At 42.5% G+C, this 18021-nt stretch overlaps 1 protein-coding gene across 1 annotated transcript; it reads left to right on the top strand.

The window, feature by feature from the left end:
- The first annotated feature begins 47 nt into the window (after positions 1–47).
- Dctn5 (dynactin subunit 5) lies at positions 48–17953 on the top strand. Its single transcript, XM_050143352.1, has 6 exons — positions 48–203; positions 1186–1254; positions 2739–2857; positions 6067–6178; positions 13271–13373; positions 16856–17953. The coding sequence occupies exons 1-6, from the start codon at positions 156–158 to the stop codon at positions 16951–16953; spliced, it is 549 nt and encodes a 182-aa protein (XP_049999309.1). The 5' UTR covers positions 48–155; the 3' UTR covers positions 16954–17953.
- The last annotated feature ends 68 nt before the right edge of the window (positions 17954–18021 follow it).

Genomic DNA, 18021 nt, shown 5'->3' with positions numbered 1-18021 from the left:
GCGCGATGGCGCCGGGCCGCCTAGTGGAAAGTCGAGCAGTCGATGAGAGGCCAGGGCGCGGATAGCGGAAGTGGGCCGGCAGCCGGAAGTAGCTGGAATCCCAGTCGGATTGAGCGACTGACAGGATCCTGAGTTTCGAAGGGAAGGAGGCAGCCATGGAATTGGGCGAGCTGCTGTACAACAAGTCCGAGTACATTGAGACGGTGAGCCTGTACACACCCTGTTTCCGCTGGTAGCCCAGCGGCCCCTGGACGACAAGACGACCGTCCCTCCTGTCCCTGCTTCACCCGCTCCTGCTCTCTCAGTCTGTTCCTTGGGGATGACGTAGAGAAGCTTCCTACGATTTTATTATTTAGTCCGTGCATGCATGAATTAGGCGCTCTCCTCCTTCCCTCCGTCCGTTCGTCCGTCCGTCTCACCCGCCCCCCCCCATGCATATATATCAATGTGTGGGCGTATACACACATATCTGGTTTTCCTGTAGTGATAATGTCTTCCGGAATACACAATACAGTTTGTTCGTTCTGGTATTCATTACAGTTTCAGGGTTCAAGCACCTTTAAAAATAATATTTCACAGTCTACTAACGTGTTAAAAGTTATTGTTTCTAGTCGTCAACTCATGATAACACGTGAAAAGTGCTGAAAACACGCAAGTGCCGCTATTAGGGTTACTCTTTATTTTTTTCTGTATGTCCTTGCAACCCTGTGGTCATGGGAAAGTCGTTTTCCTCATTTAGGGCTGTGAAACCAGAGTATAGAACTGGGGTTTGAATGCGCATTAGATACAAATCTTTAATTCTTTTGCTGAGCTTTTAGTTCCTAGTCCACCCTTGCTCCTTTGAAATATTGGATTCAGTCCGTCTTACATGTTTTGGGGTACTTAGCACTCTTAGCATTGTGTTATACCCCAGCCTTTCCTCCCCTTCCTGCTCTCTCTTTCTTTCTTCTCTAATTTGTTTTTTGTGATGGAGTCTCACTTTGCTGTCCACTCTGCAAACCCCAAATTCATAATCCTCCTGCCCAGAGCCGGGACAGTAGGGGTGGAGTACCACACTTAGCCCTCATCCCGTTTTAGACTGCACTCCGTTTTATAGTAATTGTCTCTGCAGTGCGAGCTTTTCTTGATGGAAATGGTAGCCCAGAAATCCCAGCTTTTTCACTCCAGGTTTCTCTTTACGTTTAGGCATCTGGGAACAAAGTTAGCCGCCAGTCTGTTTTGTGCGGAAGCCAGAACATCGTTCTCAACGGCAAGGTAAAGTACACTGGCAGCTCGTCACCATAGCATTGGGGTTATAAGATGGGGCTGTGTCTCCAGTTTGTTGTACATTTCCAGTTCTCTTTCTTTGTTTTATTTTTTTCTCCAAATTGGATGTATTGAATGAACAAAAGTGATCGATGGGGAAAAGCTAGGGAATCAGAAAGGGGCCTATTGGATGGGGAATAGAGACGTGTTAAGGAAGAAGGGTGGGGAGAGCAGTGTTAACACATGAGATGTAAAGAGGAAGGCACAATAGACAAAGGGGCTTGGGCAAATAGAGCAAGGGAGGGGGCTGGAGAGATGGCTCAGCGGTTAAGAGCACTGGCTGTATTTCCAGAGGTCCTGAGTTCAATTCCCAGCATGGTGGCTCACAACCATCTGTAATGAGATCTGGTGCCCTCTTCTGGTCTGCACATGTAAGTGCAGGCAGAAATCTATACATATAAATAAACTAATAATATTTCGGAAAAAAAATAGAGCAAGGGATGAGTGGAAGGGAAGGAATTTCACCTAACATGAACTTTTTTTTTGCCATTTTCTTCAATATTGTATTTACACTGAATTAAATATTATGAATAAGAAGTGTTGGAGTGGGGGAAGGAACAGAATCCTTTTATGCTTGAACAAAATACAGTGGCCCATTTTCTGCTGTGTTATATTGTGCCCAGGACTACTGGACATTAAACCTAAAGAGGCAATAAACTATTTTAAAGCAGAAGTCAGGGAGATGCTTGCCTGTAATCTCAGCACTTGGGGAGATGAAACAGGATGATCGCACCAAGTTTCAGGTTACCTTTGACTACATAGCGAGCTCCAGATCACCCTCAGAGATTTAGTGAGAGAACCCCTGTCTCAAAACAAAGTAAGTGGGGAACATATGACCAACATATGCGGACGTTGTTATTGCTGAGAGTACAGACCTGTATACCAGAGCTTCTGATTTATTTCTAAAGGAACTGTAAATACAGCCACATGTGTTGGCACAGCCTGTGTGGAAGCAGATAGGGCAGTCTCTGACCAAGTCTCCAAGGCTCAGAGGACCTCAGGTATCTGTGTGACTCTTAACACGTAGTTCTCAACCTGTGGATAGCAAGTCAGATACTTACCTTATGATTCATAATAGTAGAAAATACAATTATGAAGTAGCAATGAAATAATTTTATGTTTGGGGTCACCACAACACGAGGAACTGTACTAAAGGGTTACACAGCGTTAGGAAGGTTGAGATTCACTGCTCTACATAGATAATGTTACCTAGCATGTTCACTCAGTGAGTCATATTTGTGGAGCATTGGGATCAAAGCTTACGTTGTTTTGCAGTCAATCCGAAGCCAGTTCTCCTTTCCCCATACAGTTGCCACTTTTATAGAACATTTGATGGCATGAACCATAGCATAATGCTCAGTGTCCTGTTGATTATCTTTTTATGTTACTTTTAGGCTACACTGGTAATTTTTAAAACGTGTTTTGCTTTCTAGACCATTGTAATGAATGACTGTATCATACGAGGAGATCTGGCAAACGTGAGAGTTGGACGGCACTGTGTTGTAAAAAGCCGTAGTGTCATCAGGCCACCGTTCAAGAAATTCAGTAAAGGGTATGTGATTAATTTCCAGTCCCAGGCTGCACACTGCTCCTGGTGATACTGTCCATGTCCACGTTTTTAGATGTGTAATGAGAAGGGCTATCCTGTTTGGTAGGGTGCTGAATGAGAGTTCCCAATAATAAACACTGCTCTGGGTGGTTGTAGCCTTGTTCATGTTTGGTTGTCAGAACTAGAAGAGTCCCTATGAGAAACAGAGAAATGAAGCTTAAATAGTAAAGCTTAAAGAATAAAAGGTGAAGGTGGATTTTCCTCTTGCATGTCATATTAGAATCAGAGAATGCTAAGATATTTAGGTTTCTAATTTAAAATTAAAGAACTCTCAGAACTGACATAGCCTATAGTTCGTAAAATGTGGGTCGAGACCCTGTATTGTCTGCATAACTGAATGTGGAAGACTGTGGGAAAAATGGCCACAATGAAAGGTTTCTAAATATGCAACAACCAAAAATTAATTTGAAATGAAGTATATAATGAACCCAAAGTTTCTGACAGTGCTTCCCATGTGACATGACTGCAGCCTCAGTTTTGCACACAGCATGTGCATTGCACTGTACATGATGTTATACAAGCCACACCAATGAATACTGCCTGAAACACTTCTGCTCAGGCTTAGTCTACTATATGTTATAAATTCTAAAGTCTTTACTGGACATACTAAGTGTCTTAGTTAGGGTTACTATTTCTGTGATGAATCACCTTGACCAAAAAGCAAGTTGTGGGGGAAAGGGTTTATTTGGCTTACACTTCCACATTGCCGCTCATCACTGAAGGAAGTTAGGACAGGAACTCAAATGGCAGGATCTTGGAGACAGGAGCTAATAATACAGAGGCCATAGAGGGATGCTGCTTCTGACTTGCTTCCCATAGGCTTGCTTAGCCTGCTTTTTTATAGAATCCAGGACCACCAGTCCAGTGATGGCACCACCCACTGTGAACTGGGCCTCCCCCCATTGGTTACTAATTGAGAAAATGCCTTACAGCTGGATCTCATGGAGGTGTTTCTTTAACTGAGGCTATTTTCTCTCTGATGACTCTAACTTGTGTCAAGTTGACACATAAAATTGGCCAATATAATATGTTTGCTGCTATTAGAAAAACATAATGGTTTAATTACTGAAAATAAACTTTTAATATTTTTCTATAGTTATCCCTTAACAGGTAAATATAAAATTAGTATATATTTCGATTTTATTTTAGAATGTTGGGTTTTGAGACTGGAGAGATGGCTCAGCAGTTAAGAGTACCACTGCTCTTGCAAAGGACCTACCTGGGTGATTTACAGCTGTGTATTGTTCTAAGGGACTAATGCTCTCTTCCGGCCTCCTTGGACTTTGGTTTACATCAGCTCATGCAAACAAATACACATATAAACTCCGTGGTTACAGGTGCTTACTACTCTGTCAGAGGACCAGGTTCAGATACCAGCATCCACATCAGGTGGTCTATACCTCCAGCTCCAAGGGATCCACTGCTCCCTCCTGGCCTCTATAGGTACCCAGAAACATACACACAAATAAAATAAGGCTTTAACAAAAACAAGTTCTATTAAATGCTATTATAGAAGCATTGTCAGTATTTTAGGAATCACAGAAAATGAAATGTTTGGAGGAAGCCTGATAACTCTTATTCAGTCTTGATTTAAATATAATCTTGTTTTGTTTGAAAGAAAAAACAATGTATGTTTCACTATGTAGCTCTGGCTGTCCTGGAACTCACAGAGATCTATAAAACCAGGCTGGTCTTGAACTCACTGATCTGTCTCTGCCTCCCAAGTGCTAGGATTAAAGGTGTGAGCCACCACATCTGGCTTTAAATTCCACTCTCCAATAGACTTTCCCAAAGCCCCTGTTAGGTATTGGCACAGCCTTCTATCACAGCTGTAACTAATTATGTGTATAGTCCTTTATAGATCTGTTTTCTTCTCCTGATTGTACCCTCCTCCTGCAGCAGATCTGTTTTGCTTACATTGTATCCCCAGTTCCTAGCAGAGAGTCTGGCACACAGCAGGAACTCAGTAAATATGGCAGACGGTTAAAGTTTAAGAATGTTGGGAACTAAAATGATTTTTTTAAGATCGGAGAATGTAGAGTCCTTGTATAGCGTACATAAGGCCCTAGGTTCAGTCCCAGCACTACATGAACAGGTATGGTGGCATACAGCTCTAGTTCAGAGCCAGAAGGATCAGATGTTCAAGGTCATCTTCTGCTACATAACAAATTTAAGGCCAGGTGAGCTAAATGAAACCGTGTTCTCTCCCCTAGCTCTCCAGATTATTTTTGTTGTTTTATTTTGGTTTTGGTTATTGTTGTGGTTGTTGTTCTTTGCTCTGGGTTGAGCACCAAAACTGATAGCCTATGAACTTCTCAGTCCTGGAAACAGATTACTGAACATGTCTGTGAGCTTTGTCAAGGAAGCAGGAATGAGTCAGTACCCACATATTAATTTGCTTTGAAGATTCTACTCCTGCTTTACTGTTTCCTTGTACAACACAGTAATTCTGATTCTGAGTTATTAGCCTGATTCCTTGGTTTTAATATTTGGAATTTCAGTGACCTGAGGATTCTTTTCTTGCAGGGAATAGTCTTATTAACATGACAAAAACTGAGGGTATGGTACATGCTTATAATCCCACTGCTCGGGAAGCTAAGCCAGGAGGATCAAAGGTTTGTGGCCATCTTAGACTATATGACAAATTCTAGGTTAGCCGGGGCAACATAGGAAGAGTCTGAGCGCACACCTTTATTCCCAGCACTTGACAGGCAGAAGCAGGCAGATCTCTGTGAGTTCAAGGACAGCCTAGTTCCAGGGCATGTAGGACTATTACACCAAGAAATTCTATCTCAAAACACGAGAGAGAGAGAGAGAGAGAGAGAGAGAGAGAGAGAGAGAGAGAGAGAGAGAGAGAGAGGAGAGAGAGGGGCAGGCTGTAAAGGCTGGACCTGGTGACAAATGCTTATAATCCCAGAGCTTCAGAGACAGAGGCAAGAGGATCTCAGTGAGTTTAAAGCCAGCCTGCTCTATATAGCGAGCTCTTGGATAAGATAGTAAGGACTACAAAGAGAAATCCTGTCTCAAAAACACCAAAACAAGAGTCTATCTGTAAGTAAATGTATGTTGAGATTATTATCTGTAGTTCTGTAAACCTTAACCCAAACTCTGGTACCTTGACCTTTTCTTGTTTGTCTTCTTTTCCTTTTTAGTGTTGCATTCTTTCCTCTCCATATTGGGGACCATGTCTTTATTGAGGAAGACTGTGTGGTCAACGCTGCTCAGATCGGTTCCTATGTTCATGTTGGGAAGAACTGTGTGATTGTGAGTATGTGACTCACTCAGAATAGCAGCATCACTTCCTCTCTGTCTTCCTTCCCCGCCCACTCTGTGGGAATCTGTCCTTGTAATGGCCTTCCATTTTCTTGGGGTTTGGTTTTTCTTACTAGATTTGGAGGTTTTTTTTTTCTTTTCTTTTTTTTCTTTTACAAGCATTAATAATAATGGCTAGTGGGCTAGGGATCTAACTCACTGGTTCATGTAGCTTGTATGAGGTTCTGGATTTGATTCTTCAACATGGCTAGCCTTTATTGAACCTTTTCCATATGATGTTAAATATGGATACACACACACACACACACACACACACACGTATGGGGCTTGTGGGGCTGAGAAGATAGCTCGGTTGATAAGGCATCAGTCATGCAAAACGAGAATCTGAGTTTGATCCCTAGGACCCATATAAAGAGCCAGATGTGATATCACATACTTCTAATTGACCACTGGGGAGGCAGACACAGGCAGACCTCTGGGTCTCACTGTCTGGCCCGCTAGTCCTCTTGGTAAGCCCCAGAGCAGTGAGAGACCTTGTCTCCCAAATACCAAGGTGGATGGTGCCTGAGGACCAACACTGGAGGTTGACCTCTGGCCCCCTGACATGATGTATGATGACATACATGTCGTCATAGTAAATGTATATGCACACAAAACCTTTTCCCTCAGTCACTTCATTTTATATTAGTAACCATAGAAGACTGTTGATACTGTTGTTATTCCTGTTTGCTAAAGAGAGGATTGAGAACCATAGAGACTAAGGAATTTGACAGAGGTAGTCTGTGGTAGAGCTAGGGTTTATATACATGTCATTTGAATAGTTGTGCTGCCGCATGGGCTCTTTGTTGCCTTGCCACACCAGGACAGGCTCCAAAGCTACAGAGAAACCCTGTCTTGAAAAACAAAAAACAAAACAAAAAAAAAAAACTTGCAGTATGATAAGGATGAAGGATATGGTGGACAGATAGAAACTGGCACAGAGACAGTTTAGTTTGGTCATTTCAGGGTAGGAACTGTTATATGCAAGAGTCTGTCTCTATTGTTAGGGGCTTCAGGGCACAGACAGGTCTCCAGTTCAGCGGCACCTGAAAGATCTGGTCCATAGAAGTACGGGCATAAGTTTCATACAGCCAGGATTTGGGTTTCTTGCTGTTTGGTAGATGAAGAGTTTGATATCTTTTGGGGTTTCTGAGAATCATATTCTAGTTGAGAATGTTAATAACCTATATTTGGGGCTGAAGAGGTGGCTCAGAGGTTAAGAGCACTGACTGCTCTTCCAGAGGTCCTGAGTTCAATTCCCAGCAACCACATGGTGGCTCACAGCCATCTGTAATGAGATCTGGTGCCCTCTTCCGGCATGTAAACATACATGGAAGGAATGTTGTATATATAATAAATAAATCTTTAAAAAAAAATAACCTATATTTGTCTACCTAAAGTCTAGAGAAGACGTTCCGTGTATTTAGATGTGTACCTTAGAATGTCTACCTTAGACTGAAGTATAGTTTTTTTTTTTTTTTTTAAAAAAAGCCATATTCTCTGTCCCCAAATTGCAGAGCCAACTCCCTGCCCGAGATAAGCGTCAGATGTTGAAGTATCCAAACCCATGCAGTTCACGTTCTAAGAGCCACAAGGACTCAGCATGGGTGGTCAGTGCAGGAAAGACTCACGTTGACGTGAAAAGAATCCTAATTGGACTTTACTCAGAGGTGGGGAATGATTATTCTGCCAAAGGAATTCTTTAATATGTGTAGAGACAACATTTTTGTTCCGTTTCATGTTAAAGAAAGGGAATAAGGGACTGGAGAGAAAGGTCAGAGGTTAAGAGCACTAGCTCCGCTTCCAAAGGTCCTGAGTTCAATTTCCAGCACCCACATGTGGCTCACAGCCATCTAGAGTGGGATCTGGTGCCCTTTTTTTTTTGTCCTGCAGACAGAATTCCATATACGTGATAAATAAATAAATCTTTTTTTAAAAAAAGAAAGGGGCCGTGCGGTGGTGGCACATGCCTTTAATCCCAGCACTTGGGAGGCAGAGACAGGTGGATCTCTGTGAGTTCGAGACCAGCCTGGTCTGCAAGAGCTAGTTCTAGGACAGGCTCTAAAACTATAGTGAAACCCTGTCTCTAAAAACTAAAAAAAAAAAAAAAAAAAAAAGAGGGGAATGATAAAAAGTTGATCTCAAATAGAAGAAAGGAAAGTAGTGATTAAAGGAAGACTAGAAGGAGATTGAATAAGGGCACCAAAATACAGCTTAGTAAGGAAGACATTCTAGTAGAGTAGCCACAGTTCACAACAACCTACTGTATACTGAAGAACCTGCAGAGAGGCATTTGAATGCTCAAAACATGAAGTGATAAGACAGTCAAAATTCCAATTGCATTGATTTGATCAGCACATGTTGTGTACTGAAGTATCATACTGTAATTTACAAATACAGTTATTACATACTGGTTATTACATATTGCTCTTAGAAATTGAACCTAGGGGACGGGCGATGGTGGCGCACGCCTTTAATCCCAGCAAACGGGAGGCAGAGGCAGGCGGATCTCTGTGAGTTCGAGACCAGTCTGGTCTACAGGGCTAGTTCCAGGACTGGCTCCAAAGCCACAGAGAAACCCTGTCTCGAAAAACCAAAAAAAAAAAAAAAAAAAATTGAATCTAGGGCCTTGTGTATGCCAGGCAAACATTCTATCCTGAGCTACTCTTAAAACATATTTTTTTAATTTTTAGGACAGGGATTGTCTAAGTTGGTTGGCCTAACCTGAACTTGGTGTGGCCTAGACTGACCTTAAACTTGTGCCACTGTTGCCCCAGCCTTCCAAGTAGTTGGGTTATAGGTTTGTACCACCTGGCGAGATACTCTCCTTTTTATACCTCTTTTCAGAATATTACTTAATGCCCTCGTCATTGTTCAGTGTGAGCAGTACTTGTTAGCCCTTGACACATTTTAAAGTCTTTTACTGTAGAGTCTTTTAGAACTGTAGACTCTGAGAGCTAAAGCCTGACTGCCTCCATAACACATAGACTTTCTAGAGTGTCTTCTGTGATAGTCTAATGATGGGCTTGCCATGTAAAGGTGTCAATCAGAATTGTCATATGCCAGGAGGAAAAGCTTAGCAAGCACTATCCTAGGCATTACGGTGCTGTCAGCTTTATGCTTGTTACCTGACTGGTGGCATTGCTGTTGGTTTGGCTTTATATCCTGCTTCCTAGTTGAAGAAACCGAGACTCAGATGCAAATTTGACCTGCATAAAATTATCCAGGTTGCTGTAACATGAGCTGCATAGCTCCCGTTCCTGATTCCTCCTTGGAGGAAGAATGAAGAAGTCTTTTACCTCCTTAGCTGTTACCAGTTCTCTCATGCCTTAAAGCTGTTGGCATTCCTTATATTGCTGTGAATTAATCCCTGTACTCAGAATGTTCCTGAAATTTGATTAATCTGTTTCTCTAAGTAATCAAGATCTAAGTGAGTAGGATGGCCAACTAGTAGACATAGCAGGCTGCAGGCTCTTTAGTGGCTGGCAGTAAGTAGTGAGAAGATTCCTTTCCACTGGTTTTTCCCTAGGGCCATTTGTCTCTGCATCCCAACACAGAAAACGTGTCAAGCCTTACTTATCACATTCCATTCTCATGTGCTTAGTTTTGGGGATTAAGAGTGTAGGCATGACCACAGCCTTAGAGATAACTTCACCTTGTTCCCCAGGGGAGATAGACAGCTGATGTCTTTGAAAGTGCCATAGCTAATTCATGAATGAGAATATCCATGGAAGAATGAAGATCCATACTTATAGCCTGCTTCTAAGCCAGACACACCAACTGTTGCCGGTTCTCCTGTCCATCTAGCTGGTGGCAGCTCAAGCATTTATGACATTCAGACATTGCAGATAGAAGCTTTTAATTTTTTTTTGTTTTTTTCGAGACAGGGTTTCTCTGTGGTTTTGGAGCCTGTCCTGGAACTAGCTCTTGTAGACCAAGCTGGTCTCGAACTCACAGAGATCCGCCTGCCTCTGCCTCCCGAGCGCTGGGATTAAAGGCGTGTGCAATTTTTTGGTTTTTTATTTAGTTGGGTGTGGTGGTGTTTGCCTTTAATCCCAGTCCTGGGGGAGAGAAGGTTCTTAGAGGTAGATGGATCTCTGTGAGTTTTGAGTAAAGTCTGGTCTACAAAGTGAGTTCCAGGACAGCCAGAGCTGCAGAGGTCAGAAGAGGATGTAAGATTTGCTGGAACTGGAGTTTTAGACTGTTGCAAGCCACTTTGTGGGTCCTGGGAATCAAATCTGGGTCTTTTGGAAGAGAATCCAGTGCTTTTAACTATTGAACTATCTCTGAAGGCTCCCAGGTTTTGTTCTTGTTTTTGTTTTGAGACAGGTTCTCATTAGTAGCTGGCCTGGAATGTATAGACTAGTCTTACCGGGAACTCACAGCTTGCCTGTGCTTCCTGAGTGCTGGGGTTAAAGAAGACTGCTACCATTTCTGGTGGAAGAAGCTTTTTTAAAAAAATTCATTTAGGGAGGCTGGAGAGATGGCTCAGCATTTTAGAACACTGGCTCTTTACACATCTGCATTCTCAGCCAGATATTTTTCATCTGGTTGTCTAATCTCATTTCTCCTATCTTGTGTTTTACTACCCAGATTTTTGTCAAATTGTTCTTATCAGGACACAGGAGAATTTACAAGCCCTGGTAAAGATAGCTTTAGGAACTCAGGGGGTAGTGTTTTCTATGTTAAGGCAAAGGATCTGAGATTAAGTCTCCAGCACCCATATAGAACCTGGGCATACCCCAGTTCTGGAGAGTAAAAGCTCTTGTGTCAAAAAATAAGGCGGCCGGGCGGTGGTGGCGCACGCCTTTAATCCCAGCACTCGGGAGGCAGAGGCAGGCGGATGGCTGTGAGTTCAAGACCAGCCTGGTCTACAGAGCTAGTTCCAGGACAGGCTCCAAAGCCACAGAGAAACCCTGTCTCGAAAAAAAAAGGTTGAAAATTACCACTTTCCTGATTAAAAAAAAAACAACTTCTGACCTCCACATGGGTATGCATGGATGAGCATACTCACATACACACAATAAAAAAAATAGTTAATAAAGAGTGAAACTTTGAGCCAGCTGGTGGTGGCACAGGCTTTTAATCCCGGCACTTGAGAGACAGAGGCAGGCACATCTCTGAGTTTGAAGCTAGACTAGTTTATGGAGTGAGTGGACAGCCAGGGCTACACAGAGAAACCCTGTCTTACAAAACAAAACAAAACAAACAAACAAATAAGAATAAACCTTGATCTGCTCAGTGAGTATCCTAAGGCATAGGTTTAAACCATATATGTATGTGTGTATGTATATGTGTGTGTATATATACACATATATATATATAATCCCTTAACCTAACAAATAAATGAGTTTTCCTATGGCACATTTCTTGCCTTTAAAATGCTGTGAATTAAGTCGGGCGATGGTGGTGCACACCTTTAATCCCAGCACTCGGGAGGCAGAGGCAGGAGGATCTCTGTGAGTTTGAGACCAGCCTGGTCTACAGAGCTAGTTCCAGGACAGGCTCCAAAGCCACAGAGAAACCCTGTCTCGAAAAAAAAAAAAAAATGCTGTGAATTATAGAAGAATTGAAAAAATGTTACCACTGTATAAAGTTAATCATAGTTGAAATATTCAAATAGCTATCTCCTGTGGAAAAACAAGTTGACTAATACCTTCTACTGAAGAAAATTTGTCCAGAGAACAGACAAGTAGCCCTTAAACTGGCAGTTTCCAATCAGATGTATTAGATTAGCTAATATAAACTATGAGTCCAGAAGTAGATCCTAATTTCATGCTCACATAATCTAACGGCTCATCTGACACTGTTGGACTCTAGCGTCCAAACACCGAGAAGGAGTCGCCCCCAGAGACCACACACCACAGCCGATGCAAAAGCATGAGGATTTTATTAATTCTGTCATGACAGGGTCCCCCAGCATTCGGGAAGCCGAGGGACCTCGAATAGCGTGTACAGTCTACTTTTAAAGGGGCTACAGAAGCAAGGGGGGTTGTTCTTTGACTATTCTGATTGGCTTATTTGAAAGGGCTATTGCCAATAATTGACTGGAGAGCTGTTTCCAGATCAGATGAGGTAAGAGGTCATTTTGACCCCGTTTCCCAGGGGACAGAACCAAAGCATACGTATATGGGTAATTGTTAAGGAACTGAGTACGTGCAAGTGTAGCTGTTAGGTCCTTGGTTCCCAGGGGAGGAGGGGAAGCACTATGGCACAGAGGCTGAGAGGATTCAGAATTGTCAAAAATGGCTTCAGGATTGTCTTAGAGTCTTACAACACCATGAATCGAACAGAGGTTACTTCCTGGCAAGGATAAGATGTGGTGGGCATCCATCTTGTCTTCTGAACTCTAAAGTGCTCAACCCAGGTTGAGATTTATTAGACTAAGTTGGCTTCCCGAAACCTGTCACTGGTCAAGCATGGAGTCTGTGGGCTAGAGATAAATAAAGTGTGTGGACCAAGATGGGGTGGGTAGTGCCAATGCAAAAAGATTTCTGTTACCAGAAGAAAAGACATCAAAACAACAGATGTCACTAGGTCAAATAGAAGAGAAAAATGGAACTCTCAGAAGACAGAGGTTTGCCTAGTGTCTAATGCCTAAGGCAACCTATACTGTCTGTAGCATACAACCCTCCCTCCTGTGTTTACCTTTGCATACACGCACGTGCACACACACACACATCTACATACACTCACAAACCCTTTACTCCTTCTTGTCAGATTCCACTTGAAGTATATAATTTCAACCAAACACCCTGTCATTGTCCCTGGCTCCCTTGCTATTATAAGATACCATGAATGCTTGGGTATGATGGTGCTTGGCATTAATGCTAACACTCTGGAGGTAGAAGCAGGCAGATCTCTGCGTTCAGGGCTAGCCTGATCTACATAGCAAATTCCAGGCCAAGTAGGACTACAACAGTTAGACACTGTCATAAAAATACTATGGACAGAGAAAATATAGACCAGCCTTCCACGCCGAGTACTAAACAAGCTTTACTCCCATGTCTTGGTCAATCCCTATTAATAACATTTTAATTTCAGGGTCGCCGGTGTGTCTTGAAAGACTGCTGCAAAATTCTTGACAATACAGTATTACCTCCAGAAACTGTGGTCCCACCATTCACCGTCTTCTCAGGCTGTCCAGGTAATATTGATGTTAATGTCTATTTCAGCCTCCTTAAAACTCTTTTCCATTACTAAAGTAATCCATGTGACTTCTGACTCTGATATGTGATTAGCAACAAAACACTTAGAAAAGGCATGCAAATAAGTTGCTTTTGGTGGTGGTGGTGGTATTTGTTTTTTGAGATGGGGTCTCCTTTGTGTAGCCTTGGCTGGTCTGAAATTCACTTCATAGACTAGGCTGCCCTTGAATTCACAGAGATCTGCCTGCGTGAGCCTCCTAGTTCTCAGATAAAAGGCGAGCACCACCACACCCAGCAAACAAACTGTGTTTTGAATGAATAACTGGATTTACAAGGAAAAAAGGAAATTGTCAGAAGTAAAAGGAAATGAGTCCCAAGCTGGAAGACTGCAGGTGTTAAATGCTGACTTCATAATAGAATGATTAAAATGTAGGAGATAAAGCCTTAGATCCACACGTGGCAGAGAGATTCTCAAATACCTTTGAAGGGTTTTCCCTCAAGGTTGCTATAGGGACTGGAAAGATGGCTCAATGGTTAAAATCACTGGATGCTCTTCCACGGGACCTGGGTTCAATTCCCTACACCCACATGGCAGCTCAACTTTCTCTAAGTCTAGTTCCATGAAATTCAACTCCCTTTTATGGCCTCTGCAGTCACCAGGCACATACAAGGTAAACAGACATACATTCAGGCAAAATACCCATACACATAAAAATAAATAAATAACATCTAAGAAAAAGGTTGCTGTGGAACACATCTGCCATCAACACATAGTAAGGACAAAGAAACATTTCTTTCTTGGCCTGGGCTCTGAGTAGACAAGGGGAAGAGAGAAAAATCCCTTTAGAGATATGGCATGTATACTTAATTTTCTTAATGCATTCAGGTTCCTTCCTACCAACTTCTTATGGTCATTGAACACTAATGTCAGAAGACAAGGAACTGTCCTGGTGTTTCAGGTTGAATTAATAAAGACTAGGCCCAGGTGCATAGAACCGTCCAGGTCTCTGTATATGTGGAAACTGAGACTGGAAGGTGGGCTGTCCCCAATGTCGAAGCCTTGTCCAAAGCTTCTTGCACCATAACAAGGTACTTTTTGTTTTTCTTTTGAGTAGTTTCACAAATATATGCCAGACATTAGGGTACTTTTTTGGCACTCCCATCTTTGAATTCAGACATGTGGGCTTGCAAGGAATCTGGCACATTTGTGATGGCTACATGAGATAAAAATTGATCATGAAGCAAAAAGAAATGGAAACCAGGATCAATCTTGATCAGAAGCCACAAGCTCTGATGCTGTTGCAGCCAGGCAGATAATGTAGTAATTGAAGTCATAGCTCATCATGGCTGTTTGACATGGCAACTGAGAGCATGAAATCCAATGTTTAAGGAACAGCTAAAAATGGAAATTTATGTGGTATCTCTGAATTTTTAAAGTTATCTAATTATTATTGTGATGTTTAGTGGCTGGAGAGATGGCTCAGCTAGTAAGAACACTTGTTTCTCTTGCAAAGGACCTGGGTTTGATTCCAAGCACCCACGTGACTCACAGCCATCCATAAATCCACTTCCAGGGGATCCAAAGCCCACTTCTGACTTGGGCACCAGGCATGCACATGGTGCACAAACATACATGCAGGCAAAATATTCAAACACAAAAGAACAAAAAAAAGTTTTTTGAGCCAGTTGTGGTAGCATATATCTTTATCTCAGCACGCAGGAGTTTGAAGCCAGTCTGGTGTGCATGGTAAGTTCCAGGACAGCCAGGACTACATAGAGTCCCTGACTCAGATGAACAAAACAAAACAAAAATACTGTGAAGTTGAAACATGTTCACACGCCTAACGTGTAGCTTTTAATTATAGAGTATGAGAATTTTATGAAGTTGTTTCTTTATATATACTTTACATTTTGTATAAGTATATAAAATATCTGTGTTTATAGGTTTGAATGGAAAATGTAGATATTTGAAACTGCACCTGTATTAATGAAACTGTTCAGAAACTATCATTTATTTAGCAGTATACCTTGGGTAGCTTTTCAGGTGGTATATGAAGAGCCACATCACTCCTCTCAAGGGTTACAGGTTTCACACACTGCATAGGTAGATTTACCACAAAGCATTGAATCAGTCCCATAGTGTAATGGGTCATTAGCAGTTGTACCTGGGCACTATTAGAAACTATCTTGACACTCTTTTACATGTATTGCACTATTGGACACAATTATCTCTGGTGTATATTCTTAGAAGCACTTAAGACCACAGAATGTGAATGTTGAAAACTTTGCTGGCTATTTTTATTTTATGTGTTTGTGTCTTTGCCTGCATATATCTCTAGGTGCATGCAGCGCCCAGACCTGAAGTTACAGGTGATTGTTAACTGCTGTGTGGGTGCTGGGACTGAACCTTGGACTTCTGCAAGAACAATCAGTGCTCTTAACTGCCAGGGCATCTCTCTAGCCCTTTACTAGCTATTTTTAAAGTGTCCTTCAAAACATCTGCATGATGGGGCTGGAGAGATGGCTCCGCAGTTAAGAGCATTAGCTACTCTTCCAGAGGACGTGGGTTCAATTTTCAGTACCCACATGGCAGCTCACAATTGTCTGTAACTCTACTTCCAAGGGGATCCAACAATCTTACATGGATGAATGTAGGCAAAACATCAATGCACATTTTTTAAAAAAATCTATACAGAGTAAGCTCCAGGACATCACAGAGAAACCCTGTCTCTAACCAAAACAACCAAAACAGCAAAAATAAACGAAATCTGCATGAATGGAGACAGCAGCTCAGAGTACTAACCATTGTTTCAGAATTTTTTTTCTTTGATTTTGCTTTTGTTTTTCTGAGGCAGGATTTCCCTGTGTAGCCCTGCTTGTCCTAGAGCTCATACCGTAGAGCAGGCTGGCTTCGAACTTACAGAGATCTGCCTGCCTTTACCTCTTGGAGTTCTGGAACTAAAGGCATGTGCCTTCATGCCCGCCTAGGAGTGAAGTTCTCTGCCATGCTTGTTCCATCGTGAACTGTTGTGCTGTCCTCCTTGGATTCACCTACACCTAACATCATTGCTTGGGTTTTATTGTGCTGGACTGAGTTTCACTGTAGGAATGGCTGGGCGGTTCTTGCCTTAGGGGTAAGACAGGCTCTGTGGGGCTCACACTGTAATCCTGGGGGTGGAAGACCCTTGTGTGGAACAACACTCGGAGCAGTCAGAGGTGCTTCTCTCTTTTTATCTTGTAAGCATGTTCTGACCTCTTTCACCTGCCATTTGCTTCTTCGTTTGGAAAGCTGTAGTGTTTGTTTCCCAAACACAAACTCGGACCTTTCAGAAGATGTCGGTAGTCAACAGTCTTGTCAGTCTGAAGATGAAGTACCTCACAGTTAGATCCTCACAGTAGATCCCAGAAGGCTTTGCACAAAGGGTAGGACTCCAGGCCTCCTGGCTCCCTTGCTTGACCGACCGGCTCTCTTTCTCCCCAGGACTCTTCTCAGGGGAGCTCCCAGAGTGCACACAGGAGCTGATGATTGACGTCACCAAGAGCTACTACCAGAAGTTTCTACCCCTAACACAAGTCTAATATCTCTGCTTTATATCTTGAATTCTTTTGACTTCTACGATGAACTTGGAGATAAAGCGAGCAGTCAGTAACTACAAGAGCTACCATGTTTTTGACAACATCTACTCTCCTTGATTTTTGGTTCTTTTTTTTTATTATTTAAAATTTTCAGTCCTCCAAGGCTCTGAGCATTTAAGAATTTAATAAGAAGACTGAAGAGGTGGCCCTGTGGTTAAGAGTACTGGCTGTTCTTCCAGAGGACCCAGGTTCAGTTCCCAGCATCCACTTCGCACCTTAGAACCATCTATAATTCCAGTTTCAGGTGATCTGATGGGTTTTTTGGCCTTCCTGGGCGCCAGATATATATGTGGTAGAGACATATATGCAGCCAAAACATCCCTTAACATCAAATAATGAACTCTTTAAAAAATAATTTTAAAAGGGAACGTCTGGAGTTGTCTCTACATGCTGTGCTTACACCTGCTATGTTAACCAGTCACTGTACCATTGTCTGAGAAGGGCAGAAAGGTCTGTTCCCAACACTCCAGCCCTATGGTTCTGCAGATGGCTGGAATGGGCCTGCAGAGCAATAGCACCCTCCCAGTCTAGGGTCACATGACCAAGGTGCTGCTCACAACCATGTTCTACCCCTACTGCACACCACCACACAGATTACATTCATCTATCCTGCTGCTAACATGGGACTGGCGGCCACAATTTCTTGTACCCTGGGGAAAGTGTTTGTGATTGCAGAGCCCAGGTTCCTGTTGGCTGTTAAAACGTGGGGGTCAGAGACGGGCTGTAGTGACACATACCTGCCACCCTAGCATCTGTGGAGCAGAGGCAGGAGGACTGACAGCTGCATGGTGAGCTCACACTTGCCTGGTGTTCTACTTGAGACCCTGCTTCAAAACAACAAAAACAGATCAGGAAAAGAAAACATAAAGAGCAGGTGGTAGCTGTTCTTTATTTCAGAGAGACCTTAGCTGTCCTAAAGTAGTTAATAAAGATATAAAACATCCTGTTTTAGGCTCATTTATTTACAGAGGGGAAACCTACACTGCAAATTTTGCTTCTGCAGAATTCAAG

The sequence above is a fragment of the Alexandromys fortis genome, unplaced genomic scaffold, assembly GCF_014885135.2.
Source record: "Alexandromys fortis isolate MF-2015 unplaced genomic scaffold, M_Fortis_MF-2015_v1.1 scaffold_45, whole genome shotgun sequence".
Classification (NCBI taxonomy): Eukaryota; Metazoa; Chordata; class Mammalia; order Rodentia; family Cricetidae; genus Alexandromys; species Alexandromys fortis.
The sequence above is the reverse complement of the archived record's forward strand: the minus strand, read 5'-3'. Positions and strand labels throughout refer to the sequence as shown.